This window comes from Mesoplodon densirostris, chromosome X (assembly GCF_025265405.1).
Source record: "Mesoplodon densirostris isolate mMesDen1 chromosome X, mMesDen1 primary haplotype, whole genome shotgun sequence".
Classification (NCBI taxonomy): domain Eukaryota; kingdom Metazoa; phylum Chordata; class Mammalia; order Artiodactyla; family Ziphiidae; genus Mesoplodon; species Mesoplodon densirostris.
In genome coordinates this window covers 48452088-48479832 of record NC_082681.1, presented here as the reverse complement: position 1 = coordinate 48479832, position 27745 = coordinate 48452088, and the positions used below count along the sequence as shown (strand labels likewise).

Below are 27745 nucleotides of genomic sequence, written 5' to 3'. Positions count from 1 at the left end.
CTTGCAAACGGGCACTTTCGGGAATAGCTCAGGCTGCCAGCGGGAAACAGATTATACATCTGACCTTATGTTGGTTGACTTATCAGGGAAGGTGGTGCACAGGGGATTTCTCTCTGCACACATCCCTTCTGGCTCCAGCCGCTCACCCTTGTCCATCTCCCCTGCAGACTTCACCTGTGATTATGAGGAGGAACCACATGGGCCAGAGAAACAGAGCCAGGATGGCCGTGCACCCCTAGTCCCTTCCTTTTCCTACAAATCCATTTCCCTTCCTCTGTCACCATCACATGAGCCTTCCCACCTTCCCTTCCATGACGGATCTGGGTACCACACCTCACCTCAGTGTTGGAGAGGTTCCAGTTCTTGGTGTTGGAAGCATTCGGCATAGTGTTGGACAGGCCGTGCAGCTGGTAGGGTTTCTTATCGCTCAGGTCCAAGGCCAAAAGCTATGATGAGGAAAGAGTTAGAGTGAGGACCCCAGCAGGGGATACCTGAGACCAATCTGCCTCTTCTACCTAATCTCTCCCACCATCACCACCAGCCCCAACATTGGGTCTAAGGTCCTCATCTTGGGCATCTTCCCTGGATGGGTCTGCAGGGAGGCAGCCATGCCATTTCTAGGGTTTTGCGCCATTCCAGTATCACGGGTCATCAAGTCTCCAGGAAGCCAGGAGGAGGGAATCGGGGGCTGAGAGGCTCCTGGCTGGTACAGCTCCAGCACCAACCCCTCCCCGAGTTACCATTCCTGAGTATCCTTCCCAGCTAGACCCCTCTGCTCTCACCTGCTCTACAATTGCTGCTGTCGCCATACCAGGGTCAGAGCAGACTCCCTGGATGTCACGAGATTGCTGGGAGGCATCATATCGTTCCTTCACGGGCAGATGCTGAGTTAGGGATGGGGTTCAGGGGCTCTGAGTCTGAGGTGGTGATCGGGGGCAATAGGTGGGTCTGGCTGTGAGTGCACAGGTTGTGTTGAGTCTGCATTACCTTTATCTGCTCCACCTTTTCTGACCTCAGCTCCTTCAGCACAGAGTGGGGTGCATCACAGGGATCAACAAAGATAGATATCTGTTGAGAACACAAGAGGGGCTGGGTAAGCTCCAGGAAATCTGAGCTCTGGGATCAAGCAAGACCATGCCCCTGCCCTGCCCTCTGGTTCCCAGCTAGCCCTGCTCATGCCCTTGACACACACCCTTTCATTAGCCTCATTGTAAATCTTGCCGTTGACATTCTTCAGTGCGGAGGCAATGTTGGCATTCTGAACGAAGAACTGGGCCTCCATTTTCTCATAGTGAAACTGTAGGGAGAGTGACAAGAGAAGCATAATATGAGACCAGAGCCATTTCTCATCTGGGCCTGCCATCTACCCCGTTTCCTCTCATCGGCCTCAATGTCCTCTCTTACTTCGACTGGGGTGAAGGGGACACTGCATTGCTTGTGAATCAAATTCAGCAGCCACTTCTCATCATATTTAATACCGAAGGGAACCTAAGAGGCAAAGAAATAATTGGGGAAAGAAAAGTGATACAATGGAATCCAAGGTTAAGATAAGACCCAGTTGTGTCTTGCTTTAGGACCTTTTTTCAGGCTTTAGGTAAGTTCTTAAGATAGGACAATATCTGTTATCGCTAACTTTTACACCAGACATGGGCTTCCTATATATCCTTTCTTTCCATTTAAATACTTTTCCTGAAATAATCGACTTCATATCTTTCACACGTACTTACTTTTATAAAGTTCTAAGAGATCCTACCTAAGGCAGACCTGGCCTGCCCCTCTGACAAGGATCCCAGAGACTCAACCTCCTCCCACACTCAGCTTGAGCCAAACTGCGTCTTCTGGTGTGGAGTTGCTGCATCTCCTTGGCAGTAGTTTCCTCCTTTGTTTTAGACAGCGTCTCCCATGCTCCCTGCAGTCAGTCTGCTCCCTTTATATTGCTTCTCTGAACCTGCCCTCACATGATCTAGGAAGTTAACTCCTAGTAATAACAAGACAGATTACCAGCTCCACTGCCACGAGAGAAAAGTCCCAGCATCTCTACATGCGCCCAACATGACTCTCTCTGTCATCTTCTTCTACATGTTAGGTCCATTTAGCCAGCACACTCACTCTGATCTTGAACCAGCTCCCCAAGGTCTCATCCTGCCTGTTTCTCTCCATTCTTCTCTCTGGAGGCATTTGCTCTGTCTCCTTGTTAACAGGGGTTTCGTCTTGTTCCTGAAAATTGCCTCTCCGATGACAGGATGGAAGGGCATAGGGAGCACTGTGGGGAAGTGGAGAGAAGAAAGTGGTCCGCATAGTCTTGGGAAGTCCTCTCTACATTTTCCCCAATGATAGCAGAGCTACAATAAAGATTGCTCAACCGTTAACCTGATCCCATCATTCCTCACTCTTCCAGGTTAGAGAGAAAAGTGACATATTTAACTACAAGGTTTTGTTTTTCACTGGTTGATACTTGTCAGCCATGCTGCCTCGTCACTTACTATCTTGCTTGGATGTCCACGTGAGCATCACTTCGCAGTGATTCTCTATCTTGCTGCTGCTGGGATGTGGCCTGTTGAGACCAAGAGCTCTGTCTCCTTCGGTAGATACCCCTGCATCTTGCTTTTCTTTGTAAAGTGTTCACTTGATCAATGTTCTCTGAAATTGAGAACAACACATCAATAGGCCCAGTACCAGAAAAATTCCTGGGAAAGTTCTCATGGCTAATGAAGAAATATCACTGACTTTATAATCTAAAGAGAAATGTATCACAGTGCTAAAAAAAAGGCTTAGAAACTTCACTGTGGTTCCACTTCTCAGGAAATGAGAGGTGGGGAGCGTTCACAGCCAAGAAGAAAACAAGCACAGAGGAAAGGGTCTGGACCCAGGGTTTAGTCTGTGATGTTAGTCCCTGCTCTGCTTGGTTCAGGTTATGTGACCTGGGACAAGTAGCTTTTCACCTCTAACTCTCTCTTCTCTGCTCGGCTCTAGGGGCACAATAAAATCTACCCTGAAATCTACCCTGGTGTGATGGTTCAAGGGTCAAAGGTGACCTCCCTGCCTGACGGAAGAATTAGAGATATGAACGATAAGGCCGATGAAAAGATCCAGAATGGAGCCTGGAGAGACATAGCATGGAGAATACCAAAAGCGAGGGGGAGATAATTAAAGGTGATGCAGTGAACATAGCTAACACATGGTTAATGTGAGTCACGGAAAGAAGGGGAGGGAACAGTGGAGAAGTGGTATTTGAAGAGATCTTTGTTGAGAAGTTTCCAAAAGTAACAAGATATCAACTCAGTGTAACAGTATTATTGTAATAGGAGAAAAAGTATGCTTTAAGGACAAACAGTCCTAAAATATGCATTCATTTCATCATCATGTAACAAAAACTCGGAAAATATGTGACCAGAAGACTCAGACTCAAAGAAATGTTACAGGCTCTTCTTTGGGCAGAAGAAATATCCTCCCAGGTGGAGGCACATAGATACAGGAAAGAAAGACTAATGACATTTGTGAATATGTAGGCAAATTTAAATGAGTGTTGACTATATAACACAATGATAGTAATTTCTTCTGGGGATTTAAATATATAGACAATGAAAATGCATGACAATAAATTTGGAGGGTATATGGAATCAAAGTGTCTCAAGGTCCCCTAATTGTCTGAGGAGTTTTAAAGAACTAATTAACTAACACTAGACTGAAAGGGCAAAAACGTACACTGTAATCTGAAGGGTAAACACTACAAGAATGGCAAAAGAATGTTTATCTAGCCACTTGAGGTAACAATTTAATAGTTATAAAATGTTAATCATTTCAAAGGAAAGGAAAGGAAAAAGAACTTAGAAGAGACAAAAATAAATATACAGTAAGATAGTATATATAAACCAAATTACATCTACTTTTACATTAAAAATTTCAGATTAATATTCCAAATAGAAAGACAGCTATTATCAGACTGGACAAGAAACCTTCCATCAAATGCTCCTGAAAAGAGACACATGCAAATTTTAATCATCTAGAAAATTTGAAAATAAAAAAAATGGCAAAATGTATACCTTTTCCACAGTAACCTACAGAAAGCTGGTATAACCCTATCAGTAAAAGAAAAGGTACACTTTAAAGAAAAAAGCATCACTAGAGAAAGAAGGAGATTTCTTTGTGATAACAGGTTCAATACAATAAGGAGATATTAATATAAAATTCTAAATTTGTATGCATGTCCTAAAATAGAGCCAAAATATGCAAAGCAAAATCTAACAGAAATAGAGCATGGACAAAGTCACAGTCACAGTGGGAAATTTTAACATAGCTCACTGAGTGATGCACAAAATGGCAGACAAAAACTCAGCTAGAGGGAAAAGCTTTGTTATAAAGCAGAAACTAATAAAAAATATACAATACTAGGTTAGGAAGATTCAACATCATAAAAAACGTTAGTTCTGTTTAAGTTGATCTGTGAAATAATAGTATTCCAATTAAAATAACAAGCAGATTTTTTAAATTAAAAAAAACAACAAAATGTTACTTAACAAATGTATTTAATTGACATAGAACAATGCTCATAAGAACTACTCATCGAACATTCCAGAATAGAGCATATGCTGGGCAAGAAAGCAAGCCTCAGTAAGCTTCTATGGACTAATACAATTTACCCTGACTAGTTAATGTAATATTCAGTGGTAATGGTGGGTTTTCTGCCCCTCCTCCACCTCGTATAAATCCAAGGAATATTAGTTTACACAATCCCACGCCCCACCTAGATGACACTCCCTACTCTCCAAACCCTAGACCTGAGAAGATCACATGACTTTTGCCTTTTCCTTAGCCAGGGGAAATAATTCACCTCAGCCATGGCCATTTCCATAAGAGGGGAGGTTTTCTCTTTTTTTTTTTTGCGGTACGCGGGCCTCTCACTGTTGCGGTCTCTCCCGTTGCGGAGCATAGGCTCCGGACGCGCAGGCTCAGCGGCCATGGCTCACGGGCCCAGCTGCTCCACGGCATGTGGGATCTTCCCGGACCAGGGCACGAACACGTGTCCCCTGCATCGGCAGGCGGACTCTCAATCACTGCGCCACCAGGGAAGCCCGAGGGGAGGTTTTCCACATGGAATCAGGATGGGTGTGTCAGAGCCCACTTGGCCCATTTCCTCAAGAGAGTGGGAAATAGTGAGCCTGAGCCCTCTGCATGCCTTCTCTAAAGGGGGGTCAGCTTGCTGGGGGTCCTGTGGGTTGGGGTTAGGGAGGGAACCCAGAACCCCTCCTGCCCTGTGGGGATCTGAGGACAAGGTCTCATGCTGACCAACTCACCCATGGGCTGGCCTGAAGGCAGTGATCTGTCACCACCCTCCTCACAGGCTGCTCGTGAAGAGAATCTGTGGGTCTGGAGCTGGAGGTTTGGAGAATATCAGGAAGGGCTGCCGAAGAAGGAGAGTGCAAGCCCCAAACCACTCTGTCAGAGCCACACAAACAAGATGGAGTCCTAACAGGAAGTCCCCTCCCCAAGAGCATAGAGGAGGAGAGTCTTGGGGGCCAGAGGAGACTTCACTTCCTGTAATTACTGCCCCCTGAGTTTGCTGCCAGCCTAACACCCAGGGAACTCTTTCCAACTGTACCACCCTTGCAGAGGAGGGCATCTGGAATCAGGAGGCTTAGGGGACCTTGGTACTTCTGGTTACAAACACAGGGAGCTCTGTATGCCAGACTCTGGATCAGCTACACTACATTGTGTTCCTTCGTACGGCAAACCCAGAGAACTCTGTGTGCCAGCTGTAGGCCAGGCTCTGTACTTGCTACATTGCCTCTATTCTTTCATGAATTCCTCACAAGGGGACTCTGATATCAGAATCACCAACTTTCCAAGGTTGCTGAGGCTTACTGAGGTGCTGGAGCTTGTCTAGGGTCATTCAGATGCTACCTGGGGAAACAGAGACTGAAACTGAGCTCCACGGAATGGAAGATGACTTCTCCAAGCAGAGATTTACTAAGTTATTGCTGTAGTGTGGGAGATTGTCTTAAGTTAGTACAAAGTAACAGAATTTTCTGAAAATAGTCAAATGGCTGGAATTAACCTCAGCCCACCTCAGAGAGATAATACCAAAAAACAAAAACTTCCAAAAACCAAACAACAAAGAACAGACCTGAAAACTATAAACGAAATAGCAGTCAGAGTTTTGTGGGTCCCTGTAATGACAGTAAAAGAAAACAAATCATGTATTTTCCTTTAAAAAAAAAAAAGTCCTCAATGTAGATAGATGCCCCTATGGTCAGAGCCAGAATTGTAGCTCTGAAAGTTCCAGACCAGAGAGGTTTCAAGGCAGAGGGAAGGAGAGAGGAGATTGGGCTCCAGTGCATTAGTTGGACATTTCTGGAATTTTCCACACCATGTCTACAATCCCTTCCTGGATCTCAATGCCCTGAGAAAAGTCCAGCCACTGAGAGAGGTGAAGAAAATTCTGCACATAAGTGTGTGAACATTTGGGGGTAAAAGAAGTGTAAGACAGAAATGCACACACCACACAGATAAACTGTCAAGTCTAAAATTGAAATTTTTTATTTTTTATGAAAGTGTCATGTGAACTCTTTGATAACATGGTAAATATATGTGAACTTTTTTTGTTAGTTGCTTACTAGATATTTTCAAGTGTTCCATCTCAACAAATTAGCCTAATCACAAAATATTAAACATTAAAATTAAAAACATTAAAAAACATTAAAAATGCCACCAGGGAAGCCTGCCACTCGTTTTTAAGTTCACACCCTCTGTTGTGTAGCCTATGAATTTGGATGTCAGTTCTCTAGGTCTGAGAGCCGCCTGGCAGAAACCCTGGCCAGGCAGTGCCCAGGCCACAAGGAGAGACACTGGGCCAAGGAGATGCAGGAGGGTGGGGCTGGCGCCTGAGAGGAACCCTCTCACCCATAAGGCTCTCTCCCCTCGGTCCCTCTGGGTGGGGTCGGGAATCTGGCCCCGCCTCCCAGTACCTTATACATTGAGCTATAGGGGTTCACGTGGCCTGAGCTGCAACAATCCAAGTCCTTTTCCGGCGAGCTTAACTTTGAGAGGGAGCCATTAAGACACCACGTGCCGCCAACACTGAGGCGGATGGCAACACTGAGGCGTGTCCGCTGTGATCTCTGGAGAGGGAGGAAACTGCTCCTACTGCTGGGGTCTTGGACAGCTCAAGTTTTTTCCAACTCTTGTTCCAATCAGGTAAATTACAACAGCATTCTTTCTATAAATTACGCCTCTATTGACCTAAATTAAATTACCCAGGATCAAGGTTTGGGGGTTAATAAGAAAGGCAGTCAAACGGATTGCTGGGTCCACTGTCCTGTCCACGCGCCGTGCGTTCCTCTTTCCTCAGCTGTGATTCGCTTCAGTTGTGTGGCTAATCATTTCGCACTCTCTCTTTGAAATCCCTCAATCAGCCTCCCGCTTGTTAAAAAAAAAAAATTGTGTTTCTCCTTTGCACCTCAGTTTTGTTTGCGGTTTGTTTTGATACCTCAGACTTTAAATTGTAAGTATTGAAATGTTTGTCTCTCTCTCCCCCCTCCCCCACCTCTATCTCTCTCTGGTCTCTCCTTATCTATATATATATGGTATTTCATTGTTTTTATACTTAAAATGGTTATCTTCTGAAGAGCACATAAATACTCATCTACATCTTGGAGATGACTGCACTTTCATTTATTTTAATGGGCTCTCTAAAGCAGTTTGAAATAGTTTCTTGCTGGATGATGTGGCACGAGCATTTATCCATCCTCCTAACCGTATTTCAATAAGTTAAACTATTATTAAACAGTGTCGTTTATACAATAACCATTCCTTTAACCACTGAACTTTTTTAAAAATTCTTTATTTTGAAACAATTTTAGGCTCACAGAAACTTTGCGAACAGTATAGAAATCCTTCACCCAGCTTTCCCTAATGTTAACTAACATCTTATATAGCCATAGAAAAATTATCAAAATTAGGAAATTAACATTGATGCAGTACTATTAACTAATTTACATACTTTATTTGAATTTCACCATTTGTCCCAGTAATCTCATTTTTTATTCCAGCATCCCATTCTGGATACCACATTGCATTTGGCCATCACTTCTTAGTCTCCTCCAGGCTGACAGTTCCTTAAGCTTTCTGGGTGTTTCCCAGTCTTGACGCTTTTGAAGATACTGGTCAGGTATTTTATAGAATGTCTGTCAACTTGGGTTTCTCTGATGTATTCTTGTGATTTGATTGAAATTACAAATTTTTGGCAACAATACCGGTTTTATTCTCCTCCCCTTCATCCCATTGATGATGGAGGAATTTCCACCCTAGTGTTATGGGGGTGGCTGAACACACGGCACCTGACACTGGACAGATACTACCCACAGCAGCTTATTAGTAACATTTACTCACAGCCTGGGGAGGAGGACACTACTGGCCAGGTAGAGCCCCACAGGAGTCATTCTCTGGAAGAGAGTGAACAAGCAGGGGCTGTGGGGGGCAGTCTGTAGCAGCAAGAGGACGAGGTGACCCTTGGTTCACATGGGAGGATGTGATTGGCTTGTTTGAATACTTCTGTGAGCTGGTAGGGAACCGAAACCTGATAGTCAGGGGCGAGCAGGCACTGTGGCTAGTTCCCATGATAAGGCTGGTTCTTTGGCTAGGGGACCTTCTTCCTGGGAGCACAAAAGGGGAATGGGAACTTGTGGTGAGTCCATTTGAGACCCTCTGGGTTTTCCCCCAAATGTCAAGGCATACATGTCACTGTGCCTTAATTTTAGGTCTTATACCACGGCGCTGCAAAAGCGATTCTGTTCCCTTCTCCAATCATCATGTGTGGGGGTACATGATGTCCATATGTTGTATTAATGATGCTATTCATTTGCAACACTTGATTAAGGTAGGGACAACTGTGTGGCTCCATTGTAATGGTACTGTTTTCCTATTTGTAAGTAATAAATATCGTGTAGGAAATACTTTTAGACTATGGAAATATCCTATTTCTTCTCAGACTGTTATTCACGACTTTTAAAATCCATCTGTTGATCTTGCCTACAACAATTATGACTTAATGGTGACTTTCTATTTCCTTATTCCTACTACATTGGTTCATTGGAATTCTGAAGAGCTGTCTTTTCTCCCCATTTATTTATTTATAAACTTTCAAGTTGTTTATAAAAATTGTTTTATTTCAAATTATTGAATCAAATAACTAATCAAATTATTTATGTCAGTATTGAATCATGAATAACTATGTTACATTGTGACTTATAATCAAATTATATCATTATTTAGCTTCTTCAATTGTTCCAGCTTTGGTGACTGCAAGCTTCTTTTGGTGGGGTCTGTGTTCTTTCAGCATGACCTGATCCTTTTTTGTGTACTTCCTTGCTGGCACTGTAAGGTATTCCTGTTCATCTTGTGTTTTTTGTCCCCACCACGGCCCTGAAATCAAAAAAACACTTCTGCAAAGAGCCAAGCTTCCTTTTCTTGGAAAATGACATTTAGAAACCAATATCTCAGTGTGTGTTCATTGCTATTGCAGTTTCATTGCTGCTAAGCCCTCCCTCTCCATCCACAAATGAAGGAAATATATTGTATGTATATACTCATGTTTACAGATACTTCTCAGTTTCTCTACCTATATGTATAGATATTGAAAGCCAGGAGCTCATACTGATACTTCTTATGTTAATCCATTGTAGCCTTGTTTGTAACTTCTTTGTGTGACCTGGCTCTCCTTATCTTCAATATTTACTTACTTGTTCATTCCTGATATATACATGAAGTACTTGCACAAATGCTACCCAATACACCTGTTAGAAACAGATTTGATAACTTGTGTTTGTGTACAGTTCTTTATGCCTTAGGCCTCAGAGGATGCAATCAAAGAAGTACTATTTCCCCACGTTGCTTAGCTTAGCTATTTTCTTTCTCACCTCTTCAGCTGTGGTTAAGACATTCATTTGTCATATAGTTAGGTTAATTTTGTGGTGTTTGTATTTGAGCTTGCCTCCTCCCCACATCTTAGTTGGTTTTGATTTTTTATTTAATTCTGGGGTATGTGAAATATTACTGTGATTCAAAGAGTCAGGGCTGCACAGAAACACCTATTAGACAAGTGTCACTCTTTCGTCATGCCTTCTAACTCCTTCCCGTTCCCCACTTATTTCCCACACTCCCCCTGTAGATAACCAATCTCTTTAGTTTCTGGTTTAATCTTTCCTGTGTTTACTCTGCACAAATGAACTGATCCATATATGTTTTCTTATATTCCCTTGTTTATTAAATGAAGGACGGCACCTTATAATGCTCCTTTGCACTTTTCCTTTTTCAGTTAGCAGCATTCCATAAAAAAACTCTTTATGCCATAGAGGGCTTCATTGCTTTTTTGTTTTTGTTTTTGTTTCTGTGTTTTTTACAGCTGCATTGGACTCCGCTGACATATGTAGGGGCATTTAACTTGTTTTCAACACTCTGCAACGACAAACAATGCTGCAGTGAATAACCTAAGGCATAAGTACTTTTGTGTTGGTGGAAATGGATCTTCAAGTTTTATTCCCAGCAGTAGTATTGTTGGGCCAAAAGTGAAGTGCATGTGTATTTCTGTTAGGTATTTCCAAATTTCTCTCCAGAAGGGTTGTACTGGTTTTCACTCCCACTAGCTACTGTGACTGTCTCCCCACAGACTCACTAACAGAACATGTTGCCCTACTTTTGTGACCTTTGTTGATGTGGTAGGTGAGAAATGATATCTCGGCATTGTCTTAGTATGCATTCATCTAATTATGAGAAAGTTTGGCTCTATATTTTGAGGACTGTTTTATATATTTTTGTGAATTATCTGCTCATATCTTTTCCCATTTTTCTGTAGAAATATTAGCCTTTTGTCCTTCCGTACTTCAGAGTTCTGTATATACTTGGACTATTATTCATTTGTCCGGGAGGCATGCTGCAAATACTTTATCTCAATTTGTCAATTGCCTTTTGATTTAGTTATGATGTGTTTGCTATACATTAAAAAAAATCCTTTGTAGTCACACAGCTCATTGTTTTCTTTCATTGCCTCTGGAAATTTGAGTCACAGTTAGAAAGCCTTTCCCTATGCTGAGGTTAAAGCAAGGTCCTGCCATATTTTCTTAAAGATTTTGTTATGGTTTCATTTGTTTAGATTCCTAACCCGTTTACAGTTTATTTTTGTGTATAGTGTGTGATATGGATCTACACTGATTCTTTTCCCAAATGGCTCAGTTGTTCCAGCATCATTTATTGAACGTCCATCTTTGCCTCATTGATTTTAAATGCCCTTTCATCATATACTGAAATTTCCATATATTATGGTTGTTTTTCTGGGTTTCCTATTCTGTTTCACAGGACTATTTGTCTATTCATGTACCAGTACCACAGTGTTATAATTACCGAGGCTTTATAGCCTGCTTTAATGCCTGGTATCATTACTCCCCACTTATAGGTTTTCTTTTTCACTTATATCCTGGCTATTGCATGATTTTAAAAAAACATATTAATTTTACTATCCATTGATCTACAACATAAAAACGTTTGCTGATATTTTTGAGATTATATTAAATTTATACATTAGTTTAGGGAGAACCGACATCTTTTTAATGTTGAGTTATTCTATCCAAGTACATTGACCAATGTCTTTGTGCTTATTTAAGTTTCCTTCTATGTCGTTCAGGAGTGTCTAAAATTTTTCCTTGCATAGATGCTCTCATTACATTTATTTCTATGCATTTAAGGTTTGTTTTTGCTATTGTATATGGAATTTTCTCTACTAAAGTGTCCTCTAGCTGTGTGTGTGCGAGTGTACACAAAGACCATTGACTTTTGCATGTAACTTTATATCCTACTACCTTGCTGATCTCTCTTATTGTTTTGCTTAATCTGTCGTTGTTTCTATAGGGCTTTTCAGGTGTACAGTAATATCATCTGCACACAGAGGTGGCTTTACTGCTTGTTATTCATTCTCATAAATCTAATTGATTTCTCTAGTCAACTGACTAATGCTTGTAGTTGAAGACTGAACAGGAATGATATAATGGGCATACTTTTCTTGTTCCTGACCTTATTGGAAAACCTCTGGTAGTCCCCCACTAAATAAAATACTTGCATGAGGAATTAATTATATATCTTTTATCATGTTAAGAATGCATCCCTCTTTCCCATTTCTTGAGGTTTTTCTTTTCTTAACACTGAATGGGTGTTGAAGTTTCCCAAAGATTTGTTTGGCATCTGTGGTTTTAATCATATGATATTTGTCCTTAATTATATTACTATGGTGAATGATATCAATGGAATTCCTAATATAGAACCAGCCCTGTATTAATGGAATAAATTGCACTTCATCACAGTATATTAGTTTCTAAATGTACTGTTGGATGTTTGCTAATATTCTATTTAGTATTTTGGTATCTACGTTTTACCTGTTAGCATCCTACTGGCTTCATAAAAGAAGTTAGGGAAGTTTCCTTCCTTTCTAATGTTCTTACATAACTCATAGAGCTTTGGTACTTTTTGATCTTTGATGGTTTACTAGACTTCACCTGTAAAACCATCTGAGCAAGGTGCTTCTTGGGGGTATTGCTGTAATAACTTTATTTCTTCTATGAAAATTGCCTAATTTAAGCTTTCTAACACAAGAATCAGAACTTTGGTAATCTGTATTTATCTAGGAAGTTACCTATTTCATATAGATTTTCAAGTTTATTTGCATAGATGTTGGCAAAGTAATCTCTTTTTTTTGTTTTGATGATTATTTCTCCTTTGTCATTTATTATTTTGTCTATGTGTGATCTCTCCCTTTCTTCCTTCATCAAGCCAGCTAGGGGTTTGTTCATTTTGAAAAACAAGATTTCGTTTTTCTATTTTGTATCTCATTCATTTCTGCTTTTATATTTTGCTTTCTTTAGTTGTTCTTTTTTTCCTAGTTGGTTTTTTTTTCATTTTTTGAGGCCATACTTTAATTCATTTATCTTCATCCTTCCATTTTTACTCATAAAAGTGCATACTGTGTGAATTTGCCTCAGATCACCGCGCTAAATGTATCCCATAGATGCCGATATGTAGTTTTTCATAGTCATTCCTTTAAAAAATTTCTTTACAACTTCAGTTTGCATTTCCTCTTGTGTTCAACAGTTTTTAAGAGAAGCCTTAAAAATTTTGTTCAGGTGGAAAGGGCTTTCTGTTTTCAATTTTTGTTACTAACTTTTATTGCTTTGGGGTTAGAGAGGATTGTTTGTACTTTTTCTACTTTATAGAAATCAATTATCTAATCTCTGTGAGATAATTATGATCCATTTTGACAAATATATATTCCCTATATAACATTATTGATTAGCTTTCTCTTTTTTTTATATGACTTGATCAGCCTTAGACTGAGTTTGGTGTATTAAATCTCCTACTGTTACTGTTTCCTGTTATTATTTTATCTACGTCTCCTTTCATTTTTGGTTTATAAAGGTGTTTGTTTGTTATTGGTGCATAAATATTCCTAAGGGTTATATCTTCTTTGTGAGTTTTGGCTTTTGTCATTAAGACATGTTTTTGGTCACGTTTAATGCTTTCTTAAAATCATTCTGAACCACCTGTTTTCTTAACACTTTACTCTCTGGTCTATGCACTTTTTCCTCCCGTATCATTTAACACTCACCTACTGCATTATGATAAAGTGTTTGTTCTATTTCCTTCTACTTCTCTCCCTTCTCTCATGTTTAGTTGCACATTTTCTGTGTTCTTTTTTCACAGCATAAACCTTTTGTACATTAGCCTTCTCCCCTTTCCTCCACCTTGATTTTACTATTGTATGTAAAATACTCTCCATTAGGTATTTTGGTGAAGTTTTCCTTCTCATCGCAGTGGGACCACAATCCCAGTTCCTGTTTTAAATTACTTGGCAAACATTCTGTAAAGAGAAGTATAGGAAGTATTGTAAGTTCCTGGGTCACAATGTCACTGTCTCTCTACTCAACTTTGCTACTGTAGTGCAAAAGCATTCATAGACAATACATAAATGATTGATCATGGCTTTGTTCCAATAGAGCTTTATTTACAAAATCAAGCAGTGGGCTGGATTTGGATCATTGGGCCAGTTTGCAGACCCCTGCTCTAGTAGCTTCCTTAGGAAGGGCTGAGGGGTGCAGAATTTCCCAAGTTTCTACAAGTTCAAACGTTTTTTCAGTAGGCTGTGATATTTAAAGGACACCCCAGTTGGTTATGAAATCTATGCTTCAGCCTTTCATTTTAGTCACTCTCTGTCTTTTGATTTTTAAAAATATTCTATTTAAGGTGGGTTTCATATCCTCCAATGCTTGCTTGAGTGTAATTAATTTTGTTTGGAGTGTTGACTTCCAGTCTTTTTCTCCTTCATGGTTGTTTAATATATATGCACTTTTGTTTCCTCATCCCTCTTTTTTTTTTTTTTACAAAGTTTGGTATGGAATTCCCTTCATTCTCTTCATCTGTATGATATTGGTTTTTTTCAACAAGATTCCTAGTATAATAATGTGATTTTTTGTTAGTATGGCAAAGTCCAGATCCTTTTTATTTTGTTTGTTTATTTTGGTGATGAAGGGAGAAGTCCTGAGTGCTCTGATTTTGCGGTTCTCTTATGTCTTGCAAGATCCTTAATTTTCCCCTTTTGTTTCTTTTCTCCGTCATTACCCAAGTGCCGATGGGTGCTTCTCCCTAACTGTTTGCCTTTATTCTTCCCTAAGAGTTATATCTTTCAAAGACTGCACTTTAAATCATCCCTGTCCCTTCATAAGCTCTGATTGTGGAGTACGTTCCCTGTAGTCCGGGCTTTCATATTCTAGGACACCTTTTTGGTATTTTTAGATTTATTCTGGGCTTAGGCATTCTAGATGAGCTTTCATCCCTTTTCCATCTTCTTTCCTCTCTCTTGGCAGCTTTTCTTGGTCTGTCTTTTGTTTTCCACAAAGCCTAGTAATGGGAGTGTGACAAATCTTATGCCAGGATTCAAGATTTTTCTTTTTTACTTACAATTCTTTTGAATTTTTGGCCTTCTCCATTTTCAAGTAATGATGAGGGTGTGGCTTTTGTGTAAATATAGATTTCCCTTCTTATTGGTTTTTATCCTTTTGGGAGAAAATAATTTTTTAACATCTTTATTAGAGTATAATTGCTTTACAATGGTGTGTCAGCTTCTGCCTTATAACAAAGTGAATCAGTTATATGTACACATATGTCCCCATATCTCTTCCCTCTTGCATCTCCCTCGCTCCCACCCTCCCTATCCCACCCCTCTATTTGGTCACAAAGCAACGAGCTGATCTCCCTGTGCTATGTGGCTGCTTCCCACTAGCGATCTATTTTACGTTTGGTAGTGCATATAAGTTCTTCACACTCTCTCACTTTGTCCCAGCTTACCCTTCCCCCTCCCTGTATCCTCAAGTCCAGTCTCTAGTAGGTCTGCATCTTTGTTCCCATCTGGCCCCTAGGTTCTTCTGACCATTTTCTTTTATTTTTTTTTAGATTCCATATATATATGTTAGCATACAGTATTTGTTTATCTCTTTTTGACTTACTTCACTCTGTATGACAGTCTCTAGGTCCATCCACCTCACTACAGATAACTCAGTTTCATTCCCTTTATGGCTGAGTAATATTCCATTGTATATATGTGCCACATCTTCATTATCCATTCATCTGTTGATGGACACTTAGGTTGCTTCCACGTCCTGGCTATTGTAAATAGAGCTGCAATGAACACTGTGGTACATGACTCTTTTTGAATTATGGTTTTCTCAGGGTATATGCCCAGTAGTGGGATTGCTGGGTCGTATGGTATTCTATTTTTAGTTTTTTAAGGAACCTCCATACTGTTCTCCATAGTGACTGTACCAATTCACATTCCCACCAGCAGTGCAAGAGTGTTCCCTTTGCTCCACACCCTCTCCAGCATTTATTGTTTGTAGATTTCTTGATGATGGCCATTCTGACTGGTGTGAGATGATATCTCATTGTAGTTTTCATTTGAATTTCTCTAAGGATTAATGATGTTGAGCATCCTTTCATGTGTTTGTTGGCAATTGGTATATCTTCTTTGGAAAAATGTCTATTTAGGTCTTCTGCCCATTATTGGATTGGGTTGTTTGTTTTTTTGATATTGAGCTGCGTGCGCTGCTTGTAAGCTTTGGAGATTAATCCTTTGTCAGTTGCTTCATTTGAAAATATTTTCTTGCATTCTGAGGGTTGTGTTTTCGTCTTGTTTATGGTTTCCTTTGCTGTGCAAAAGCTTTTAAGTTTCATTCGGTCCCATTTGTTTATCTCTGTTTTTATTTCCATTTCTCTAGGAGGTGGGTCAAAAAGGATCTTACTGTGATGTATGTCATAGAGTGTTCTGCCTCTGTTTTCCTCGAAGAGTTTGATGGTGTCTGGCCTTACATTTAGGTCTTTAATCCATTTTGAGTTTATTTTTGTGTATGGTGTTAGGGAGTGTTCTAATTTCATTCTCTTACATGTAGCTGTCCAGTTTTCACAGCACCACTTATTGCAGAGGCTGTCTTTCCTCCACTGTATATTCTTGCCTCCTTTATTGAAGATAAGGTGTCTGTATGTGTGTGGGTCTATCTCTGGGCTTTCTATCCTCTTCCATTGATCTATAGTTCTTTTTTTATCCCAGTAAAATACTGTCTTGATTACTGTAGCTTTGTAGTATAGTCTGAAGTCAGGGAGCCTGATTCCTCCAGCTCTGTGTTTCTTTCTCAAGACTGCTTTGGCTATTCGGGGTCTTTTGTGTTTTGATACAAATTGTGAAATTTTTTGTTGTAGTTCTGTGAAAAATGCCAGTGGTAGTTTGATAGGGATTACATTGAATCTGTAGATTGCTTTGGGTAGTAGAGCCATTTTCACAGTGTTGATTCTTCCAGTCCAAGAACATGGTATATCTCTCCATCTATTTCTATCATCTTTCATTTCTTTCATCAGTGTCTTGTAATTTTCTGCACACAGGTCTTTTGTCTCCTTAGGTAGGTTTATTCCTAGATATTTTATTCTTTTTGTGGTAATGGTAAATGGGAGTGTTTCCTTAATTTCTCTTTCAGATTTTTCATCATTAATGTATAAGAATGCAAGAGGTTTCTGTGCACTCATTTTGTATCCTGCTACTTAACCAAATTCCTTGATTAGCTCTAGTACTTTTCTGGTAGCATCTTTAGGATCCTCTATGTATAGTATCATGTCATCTGCCAACAGTGACAGATTTACTTATTTTCCAATTTGGATTCCTATTATTTCTTTTTCTTCTCTGATTGCTGTGGCTAAAAATTCCAAAACTATGTTGAATAATAGTCGCGTGAGTGGGCAACCTTGTCAATTTGCTGATCTTAGTGGAAATGGTTTCATTTTTTCACCATTGAGGACGATGTTGGCTGTGGATTTGTCAGATATGGCCTTTATTATGTTGAGGAAGTTTCCCTATGTGCCTGCTTTCTGGGGGGTTTTTATCATAAGTGGGTGTTGAATTTTGTCAAAAGCTTTCTCTGCATGTACTGAGAAGATCATATGGGTTTTCTCCTTCAGTTTTTTAATATGGTGTATCACAGTGATTGATTTGCATATACGGAAGAATCCTTGCATTCCTGGGATAAACCCCACTTGGTCATAATGTTTGATCATTTTAATGTGTTGGATTCTGTTGGCTAGGATTTTGTTGAGGATTTTTGCATCTATGTTCCTCAGTGATATTGGCCTGTAGTTTTCTTTCTTTGTGACATCTTAGTCTGGTTTTGGTATCAGAGTGATGGTGGCCTCGTAGAATGAGTGTGGGAGTGTTCCTCCCGCTGCTATATTTTTGCAGAGTTTGAGAAGGATAGGTGTTAGCTCTTCTCTATATGTTTGATAGAATTCACCTGTGAAGCCATCTGGTCCTGGGTTTCTGTTTGTTGGAAGATTTTTAATCACCATTTCAATGTCAGTGCTTGTGATTGGTCTGTTCATATTTTCTATTTCTTCCTGGTTCAGTCTGGGAAGGTTGTGCATTTCTAAGAATTTGTCCATTTCTTCCAGGTTGTCCATTTTATTGGCATAGAGTCGCTTGTAGTAATATCTGATGATCCTTTGTATTTCTGCAGTGTCAGTTGTTACTTCTCCTTTTTCATTTCTAATTCTATTGATTTGAGTCTTCTCCCTTTTTTCCTTGATGAGTCTGGCTAATGGTTTATCAATTTTGTTTATCTTCTCAAAGAACCAGCTTTTAGTTTTATTGATCTTTGCTATCATTTCCTTCATTACTTTTTCATTTATTTCTGATCTGATCTTTATGATTCATTTCCTTCTGCTAAGTGTGGGGGGTTTTTTGTTCTTCTTTCTCTAATCGCTTTATGTGTAAGGTTAGGTTGTTTATTTGAGATCTTCCTTGTTTCTTGAGGTAGGATTGTATTGCTCTAAGCTTCCCTCCTAGAACTTCTTTTGCTGCATCCCATAGGTTTTTGGTCATCGTCTTTTCATTGTCATTTGTTTCTAGCTATTTTTTGATTTCCTCTTTGATTTGTTCAGTGACCCCTTGGTTATTTAGTAATGTATTGTTTAGCCTCCATGTGTTTGTATTTCGTACAGATGTTTTCCTGTAATTGATATCTAGTCTCATAGTGTTGTGTTCGGAAAAGACACTTGATACGATTTTAATTTTCTTAAATTTACCAAGGCTTGATTTGTGACCCAAGATATGATCTATCCTGGAGAATGTTCCATGAGCACTTGAGAAGAATGTGTATTCTGTTGTTTTTGGATGGGATGTCCTGTAAATATCAATTAAGTCCATCTTGTTTAATGTATCATTTAAAGCTTGTGTTTCCTTATTTATTTTCATTTTGAGTGATCTCTCCATTGGTGAAAGTGGGGTGTTGAAGTCCTCTACTATGATTGTGTTACTGTTAATTTCCCCTTTTATGGCTGTTAGTATTTGCCTTATGTAGTGAGGTGCTCCTATGTTGGGTGCGTTAATATTTACAATTGTTATATCTTCTTCTTGGATTGATCCCTTGATCATTATGTACTGTCCTTCTTTGTCTCCTGTAACAGTCTTTGTTTTAAAGCCTATTTTGTCTGATATGAGAATTGCTACTCCAGTTTTCTTTTGATTTCCATTTGCATGGAATATCTTTTTCCATCCCCTCACTTTCAGTCTGTATGTGTCCCCAGGTCTGAAGTGGCTCTCTTGTAGACAGCATATATACGGGTCTTGTTTTTGTATCCATTCAGCCAACCTATGTCTTGGTTGGCACATTTAATCCATTTACATTTAAGGTAATTATCGATATGTATGTTCCTGTTACCATTTTGTTAATTGTTTTGGGTTTTTTTTTATTTTAGGTCTTTTACTTCTCTTGTGTTTCTTGCCTAAGGAACTTCCTTTAGCATTTGTTGTAAAGACGGTTTGGTGGTGCTGAATTCTCTTAGCTTTTGTTGTCTGTAAAGCTTTTAATTTCTCCTTCAAATCTGAATGTGATCCTTGCTGGGTAGAGTAATCTTGGTTGTAGGTTTTTCTCTTTCATCACTTTAAATATGTCCTGCCACTCCCTTCTGGCTTGCAGAGTTTCTGCTGGAAGATCAGCTGTTTACCTTATGGGGATTCCCTTATGTGTTACTTGTCGTTTTTCCCTTGCTGCTTTTAATATTTGTTCTCTATTTAATTTTTTATAGTTTGATTAATATGTGTCTTGGCGTGTTTCTCCTTGGATTTATGCTGTATGGGACTCTCTGTGCTTCCTGGACTGGATTAACTATTTCCTCGCTCCCTTCTCTGGAGCTCCTTTAAGCAGAGCTCCTAAACCCCTCTCCTTGTGCACCAGGAGACAAAGAGGCAAGGAAAAGTGTCTTGTCCCTTCAGCAGCTCCAGACTTTTTCCCTGAGTCCCTCTCAGCTAGCCATGGTGCACAAGACCCCTTCAGGCTGTGTTCATGCAGCCACCCCCAGTCCTCTCCCTGGGATCTGAACTCCGAAGCCTGAGCCTCAGCTCCCAGCCCCCACCCGCCCCGGCGGGTGAGCAGACAAGCCTCTCAAGCTGGTGAGTGCTGGTCGGCACCAACCCCCTGAGCGGGAATCTCTCCACTTTTTCCTCTGCACCCCTGTTGCTGTGCTCTCCTCCATGGATCCGAAACTCCCACCCTCGCCACCAGCAGTCTCTGCCCACGAAGGGGCTTCCTAGTGTGTGGAAACCTTTCCTCCTTCACAGCTCCCTCCCACTCGTGCAGGTTCTGTCTCTATTCTTTTGTCACTGTTTTTTCTTTTTTCTTTTACCCTACCCAGGCCCTTGGGGAGTTTCTTGCCTTTTGGGAGGTCTGAGGACTTCTGCCAGTGTTCAGTAAGTGTTCTGTAGGAGTTGTTCCACATGTACACGTATTTCTGATGTATTTGTGGGGAGGAAGGTGATCTCCATGTCTTACTCTTCCTCCATCTTGAAGCTCCTCAAGAGGAAATAATTTGACGAAGTCAGCTAGGTGGTAAGCATTGTCTTCTGCTAACGTACCTCTGATTTCTAATGGCATTTTATCTCATGTAAGTGTGTGTGTGTGTGCTTGTGTGCACGTGTTTGTACACATATATAATTAAATTACACACAAGTCCATTTTCATTCTATTCCTATAGTAGAGGTCACTTGAGTTGGCCCTATGATTGACCACATACTTATTCAATAAGTATTTTGTCCATAGCTAACCCTGGAAGCAAACAAGTGACTATAGATATCTTCTCAGGATTTCTAAATATTCTCCACTCTGAAGCAGGTTTTTGAAGATGGACCAAGAGACCACAGTTACACTCCTAATGCTTGCTGCAAAGAGTCTGCTGAATAATGAGCCTGTAGCTATCCATGCCCTGGACGAAATCCCAAGAGACCTCTTTGTTCCATTGTTCAACGCTGCCTTCTTGGGTGGGCATAAGGCGATGCTAACGGCAATGGTGAGGGCTTGGCCTTTTCGCTGTCTCCACATTGGGTCATTGAACACACAGGAGTCATACTATGACATCTTGGAAGCCATGATTGATGGTCTGCAGATGCTCCCTGCCCAGAACTCTTCCTCTTGGTAAGACTATGAGTAGTAGAGACACAGGGAGTCAGCAGGAGGGTATGCTGTAGCCTGGGGCAGGGGAATACTAAACCATCTCCCAACAGTAGCCAATGGTGAATACTGCAGTCTTTGCAGAGCTGTCGGTCAGCACTTGGGGTCACCTTCGGGACTCTATTGCCTTATAGAGTTGATTATAGAATAGAAGTGCTTGAGGATACTATGAATGGATTTGAGTGTGATTACACACAAGTGGAATATGGGCATTGAGACAGGGAAAGCCTGGAGGTGAAGGAGGGGGTGGGGAAAGGATGAAAGACGCTGCATTTGTGTGGAAAGAACTTCTTGGTGAATGGCAATGAAGCGCAAACCAGGGTTAAAGTGCACTGTCCCTGCTTCTCATCATTGATCTTGCTGGGTTATATTAAAATCAGCTATCTCTCATGTGTTCTGTCGCTTCCTTTCCTTCCAGGGGGCCCAAACTGAGGATCCTAGATTTAAGGCGTGACCCGGACTGTAAGACAGTATGCTCTGAGATTCGGACCACATTCCCTTTCTGTTTTAAGTCATGCAAATACTCTCAGCGCTCTATCCTTAAGATAGAAGAAGCTCAGCATAGTGTCAGGCGCCTCGGGATTGGTAATTCTGGGTCTGCGCCTCAGTCAGCTCAGGAACCCATGGAATTACTAGTGGATATTTCCCTCAATAGTACCTTGAGAACAGAGCAATTCCTCTCTTTCCTTTGTAATAAAATTCAGCAGGACTTTGGGTCCTTGCACATCTGCTGCAGAGATTTGCAAATCGATAGAATGTCTGCCCACAAAAGTATCCTGCAGTTTCTTGATCTGGGGTGCATTGAACACCTGGAAATGGATCAGGCTGATCTGAGTGAAGTCCTCACCCTTTTGGCTCGGGTGATCCACCTGAACAGCCTTACTCTGTGTAACATCCCCTTTAAATCTTATACAAGAAGGAAATTCAGATCTTTTCTCCTCTCCCTTGGGCGGCTGGACAACCTCCAGGAGCTCAGCTTGCCTCTCGTCTGCCTCACCAATCAACTGCACCAACTGCTCAGGTGAGGGGGAGGGGAGGAGCCTGTGTTCCTTGAACACCTCATTGTTAAGACAGAAGAGACCATGCTTGGATCTTCCGAAGCTCCTTGTAACCCATTTCTCTTTTTACCTCAGTGTAGGCACTGCTGGGAGTTTGAACCTAGCCGGGGGAGAGAGGGGTACCTTATGGTGAGCAGCAGATGAGGTTAGAAAAGGAAGCTGTGCTCATATATTCATTCATTCATTCAGTGACCCTGGGCAGACACTATAATAAGTCTGTAAATATATTGGTGAAAAAGACTCAGTCCTTCTCCTATTGGACTTTACAGCTCTCTGGAGAGGAAGGGGAGGCATTCAGATGGAGAAACATTAAGCTATAGGACTAATGCACGTGCCCATGGATGGGCCCCAATAGTTAACACTGCCAGATAATTTTGCTCCTGTATTTCCCCCAAGCCTTAGACCCTGAATGGAGAGCTTGTCATCTGGGAACTAGTCAAAGGAAACCCTCAGTTGGCTGCTTTCCCAGACCCATCCTCGCCAAATAAGTGAATCAGATGCAACACTGATTATGTCGTATATACTAAGTGCATGCAATTTCTTCACTTAATCTTTCCCGCAGTTCTTTATAATAATTACTACTGTGCACATTTTCAAGATTAAATCCCTGTACCTCAGAGTTGTAAAGTAACTTTCTCAAGGTCACAAATCTATAAAGTCTGATCCCAGAGTCCACAATGTTAACCACCTGTTGCAAACCGTGAACACAGTACTTTATTCTAGAGCCTTAGGTACCTATAATTTGGGGCTCATTGCCCTCATTCTTCTGAAGTATCCTTACATTTTTCTCTCTATAGCATTGTGCCACGTCAGTTGGATACACTGTATCTACCTTACTGTAGCCTTTCTAACAGAGACATCACAGTCCTGTCCGAGAGCTCTCAGGCCACCCACCTAAAGGAACTGAGTCTCAGTAACAACAAGATCTTCTCAGAAGGATATGAGCCCTTCCAGGCTCTGCTGGAGAAGGTCTCAAGCACCCTGCAACATCTGGAGATAAACAATTGTATGATAACTGATTCTACTCTGTCTGCCATCCTCCCAGCCCTGAGCCACTGTACCCACCTCCGTGTCCTTAGCTTTGTCTTCAATCCCATTACAATGCCTGTGCTCAAGAGTCTTCTGCAGCACTTGACATCCTTGATGAAGCTGAAGTATGTGATTTATCCTGTCCCTCTCCATTGCTACGAGGAAGGGAATTTTCATGACAGTTTGGACCGACAAAAACTTGCTGAAGTTCAGGCTCAGTTGCAGGCGATGCTGCACGGGGCACAGCGGGATGACATGAATTGGGCCACTTGTTCATAGTGATTTCTACAGTACAAGGAGGTGTTTCAACATTGATGTGTGGCCATGAAAGCGTTCACTTTTTTCTTTTTTTTTTTTTTTTTTTTTGCCTGAAACCCAAGTTTGTAGAGGCACATACGTAATGTTCTAATGTTCTAGGAAACTGGGGTTAGGAACAGTGGATATGTAAACTGATCTCTATAAAAGAGGAAATTTTAAAAGGAAATAGAGGAATTTTGAAGGTCCTCTGGATCTCTTGCCCACTGCCCTCTACATCTTCTGGTTACTAACCACAGTGTTGGGTATGTGACGTAAGCTGACCCAGTCATGGTACATCAATTCCTTATCCACACTGATTGGTTCACTTATCCATTTATGGGCACTTGACACAAGTCAGATCAATTGAAACTCTTCCGAGAGGTGGTAGTTGTTGAATAATTTTACCCTCTAGGGACCTGCAAACTTCTTGTGTTTCTGATTACCTCAGGTGGCTTATGAGAAACCACATGCAGCTAAAAGGAAACAAACAAACTATGCCCACTACCTACTGGTATCTTCATCAGCATATTGCTGCCAGATTTCCCAGGTCTCAGACCCATGGCTCAGTTATTCCTTATTCCACACACATTCACCAAGTATCTGTTATGATTTAGGTACTTTTCCATGTGCTAAGAAAGATAAAGTCCCTGATCTCCCTCAGAGTGTAGACATTCCTATGATTTATCAGTTTCTCTACTCTTTCTTAGAGGACTTGGGAAATTATTTATTCCCCCATATCACAGTATTTTTGTTTCACTTTTTCCCCTTACATACTCTGCTCAAATGATATTGGCCTTTTTATCCTGTTGGGTAGATGCTCAGGCCTCAGATCATGGCTTATATGTTAACTCCTCAGATAGGTTTTCTCTTGCTTCCCCATTTAAGTAGATTTATTCTTCAGCTGCTTTTTCTTAAGGTATCATGTATATTTCCTTCATGGTACACATTGTTGCATGTGTATTTGCTCCCTCAGCTCTTCCACTAGAGTTGCACTGCTCAGTATGGTGCACACTAACCATAAGTGGCTTCTGAATTCTAGAAATCTGGCTACTCTCAAATGTGATGTACCCTAGGTGTTGAATGCACACTGTATCCAAGAGTTAGCAAGAAACTAAGGGTGCAGAATAACTAACTGCTAATTTACGTGTATTGTTTACATGTTGAAATGATAACATACTGCATATCAAAGACAGTAAAGGCAAAATAATGTAAATTAAATTCTTTATATCCTTACGTGTTAAAATGATAGCATTTTATTTCAAAGACTTAGTAAGAAAAATGTTATAAAAATTACCTGTGTATATGTTTACATGTCAACGTGATAAAACATTGCATTCCAACGACTAATTGAGAGAAAATTAAGTTAATTAATAGGTTGTTCCTACTGTTTATATGTTGAAATGGTAACAGAAAATGTCAACGATCTGATAACGGAAAAGAATGGAAAAATAATTAGTATTTTGTGTATAGTGTTTCCTGGTTGAAATGAAAACAGATTGCATTTTCCTTGTTGAAATGAAAACAGATTGCAGTTTAAAGACTTAGTAAGAAACAAGAATGTAAAAGTAATGAATGATGTTTACATTGTTTCCTTGTTGAAATGATAACACACATTTTAAAGACTCAGTAAAAATTTTTTTACGATTTTTTCTTATTGCTTACATGTTGAAGTGATAAACTGCATTTCAGAAACAAAATAATGTAAAACTTAATTAATAATAAAAATAGTTAATAACTTGTTCTTACCTCCATTTTGCTAGTGCATTTCTGACTTAGAAACACGAACATGTTAAATGAATTGTGTATGTTGTTGCTTTGTTGAAGTGATAACACATGGCATTTCAAAGACATGATAAAATAAGAATGCAACAAGGCCACCAATACCCTGACACCAAAGCCAGACAAAGACACTACAGAAAAAGGAAATGAGAGGGCAATATCTTTGATGAATGCAAATGAAAAGGTCCTGGAGAAAATATTAGCAAAACAAATCCAACAATATATCAAAAGGACCATACACCATAAATCACTTAGGATTTTTTCCAGGGTCACAAGGATGATTCAACATTTGCAAATCAATCAGTGTGAGACACCACATCAACAAAATGAAAGATAAAAATCACATGATTATCTCAATAGACGCAGAAAAAGCTTTTGACACAATTGAACATCCATTCATGACAACAACTCTCAACAAAGTGTGTATAGAGGGAACATGTTGCAACATGATAAGGGCATTTACGACAAACCCACAGCCAACACCATAGTGAATGGCGAAAAGCTGAAAGACTTTCCACTAAATTCAGGAACAAGGTAAGGATGCCCACTGTCACCACTTACATTTAACATAGTATTGGAAGTTCTAACCACACCAATCAGAAAAAGAAATAAAAGGTACCCACACTGGAAGGGAAAAGATAAAACCGTTACTCTTTGTGGAAGACATGATACTTTGTATAGAAAGTTCTAAAGCCTCCACCCAAAAACCATTAGAATTAATGAATGAATTCAGCAAACTTTCAGAATCCAAGACTAACATACAGAAATCCGTTGCATTTCTATAAACTAATAATGAAATATCACAAAAAGAAAGTGTTTTTTTAAACTCCATTTAAAATCACATTGAAAAGAATAATACACCTAGGAGTAAACCTAACCAGGGAGGTGAAAGCCCTATCTGAAAACTATGAAACACTGATGCAGGAAGCTGAAGATGAACAAAGAAATGGAAAGATGTCCCATGCTGTTGGATTGGAAGAATTAATATTGTTAAAATGTCCATACTTCCCAGAGTAATCTACAGATTTAATGCAATCTCTATCATATACCTATGCTATTTTTCACAGAACTAGAACCAAGAATCCAAAAATTCATATGGAACCACAAGAGACCCCAAATTGCCAAAGCAATCTTGAGAAAAAAAAGGAATGAAGTTGGAGGTATATCCCTCCCAGACTTCGGACTATGCAACATAGCTAATCCAAACAGCGTGGGCCTGGCACAAAAACAGACACATCAATCAATGGAATAGAATAGACAGTCAAGAAATAAACCCATGCACGTATGGTAAATTAATCTACAGAAAAGGAGGCAATAATATACAATGGAGAAAAGGCAGTTTCCTCAGTCAGTGGTGTTGGGAAATCTGGTCATCTACACGTAAAACAAAGATTAGAAATTCCCTCACACCATATACAAAAATAAAATGGTTTAAAGACCTAAATGCAAGACCTCAAAACATAAAAGTCCTAGAAGAGAACATAAGCAGAACACTCTTTGACAAAAATCATACCAATATTCCTTTGGCTAAATCTCCTAAAGCGAAAGGAATAAAAACAGAAATAATCTAACGAGACCTCATTAAACTTAAAAGCTTTTGCACAGGAAAGGAAACCATCAAGAAAAATGAAAATAAAACCTAAGTATTGGGATAAAATATTTGCAAATGATGTGACTGACAAGGGGTTAATATGCAAAATATATACACAGCTCATAGAACTCAATATCAAAACACCAAACATCCCAATGATAAATGGGCAGAAGACCTGAATAGACATTTTTCCAAAGAAGATGTACACACGGCCAACAGGCACATGAAAAGATGCTCAGCATCGCTAATATTTAGAGAAATGCAAATCACAACAACAATCACATATCATCTCGCACCTGTCAGAATGGGTATCATCAAAAAGTCTACAAATAACAAATATTGGAGAGGATGTGGAGAAAAGGGAATCCTTGTATGCTGTTGGTGGGAATGTAAATTGGTGCAGCCACTATGGAAAACAATATGGAGCTCCCTCAAAAACTAAAAATAAAACTACCATATGATCCAGCAATTCCACTCCTGGATACATATACAGAAAAATAACAAAAGCATTGATTTGAAAAGGTACATGCACCCCAAGGTTCATAGCAGCACTATTTACAATATCAAAGATATGGAAGCAACCCAAGTGGCCATCAACAGACGAACTGATAGAAAAATGTGGCATATATACACACACAATGGAATATTACTCAGCCATAAAAAGAATGAAATTCTGCTATTTGCTGCAACATGGATGGACCTAGACAATAATATGCTTAGTGAGATATCAGATATAGAAAGACAAATACTGTATGATACCACTTATATGTGGAATCTAAAAAATAATACAAATGAATGCATATGCACAATGGAAACAGACTCACAGATACAGAAAACAAATTTTTGGTTACCAAAAGGGAGAGGGAAGGTAGGAGGGACAAATCAGGGGCATGGGATTAAGAGATACAACTACTATG

The 27745-nt window shown here is 40.0% G+C and overlaps 1 protein-coding gene and 1 pseudogene across 1 annotated transcript; one reads left to right on the top strand and one right to left on the bottom strand.

Annotated features, from left to right (window-relative positions):
* Positions 1-27745, bottom strand: part of LOC132481444 (nuclear RNA export factor 2-like) — a 66319-nt pseudogene that overhangs the window by 3613 nt on the left and 34961 nt on the right.
* LOC132482571 (melanoma antigen preferentially expressed in tumors-like) lies at positions 20749-23440 on the top strand. Its single transcript, XM_060087898.1, has 3 exons — positions 20749-21038; positions 21493-22095; positions 22930-23440. Exons 1-3 carry the CDS (start codon positions 20749-20751, stop codon positions 23438-23440), a joined length of 1404 nt encoding a protein of 467 aa, XP_059943881.1.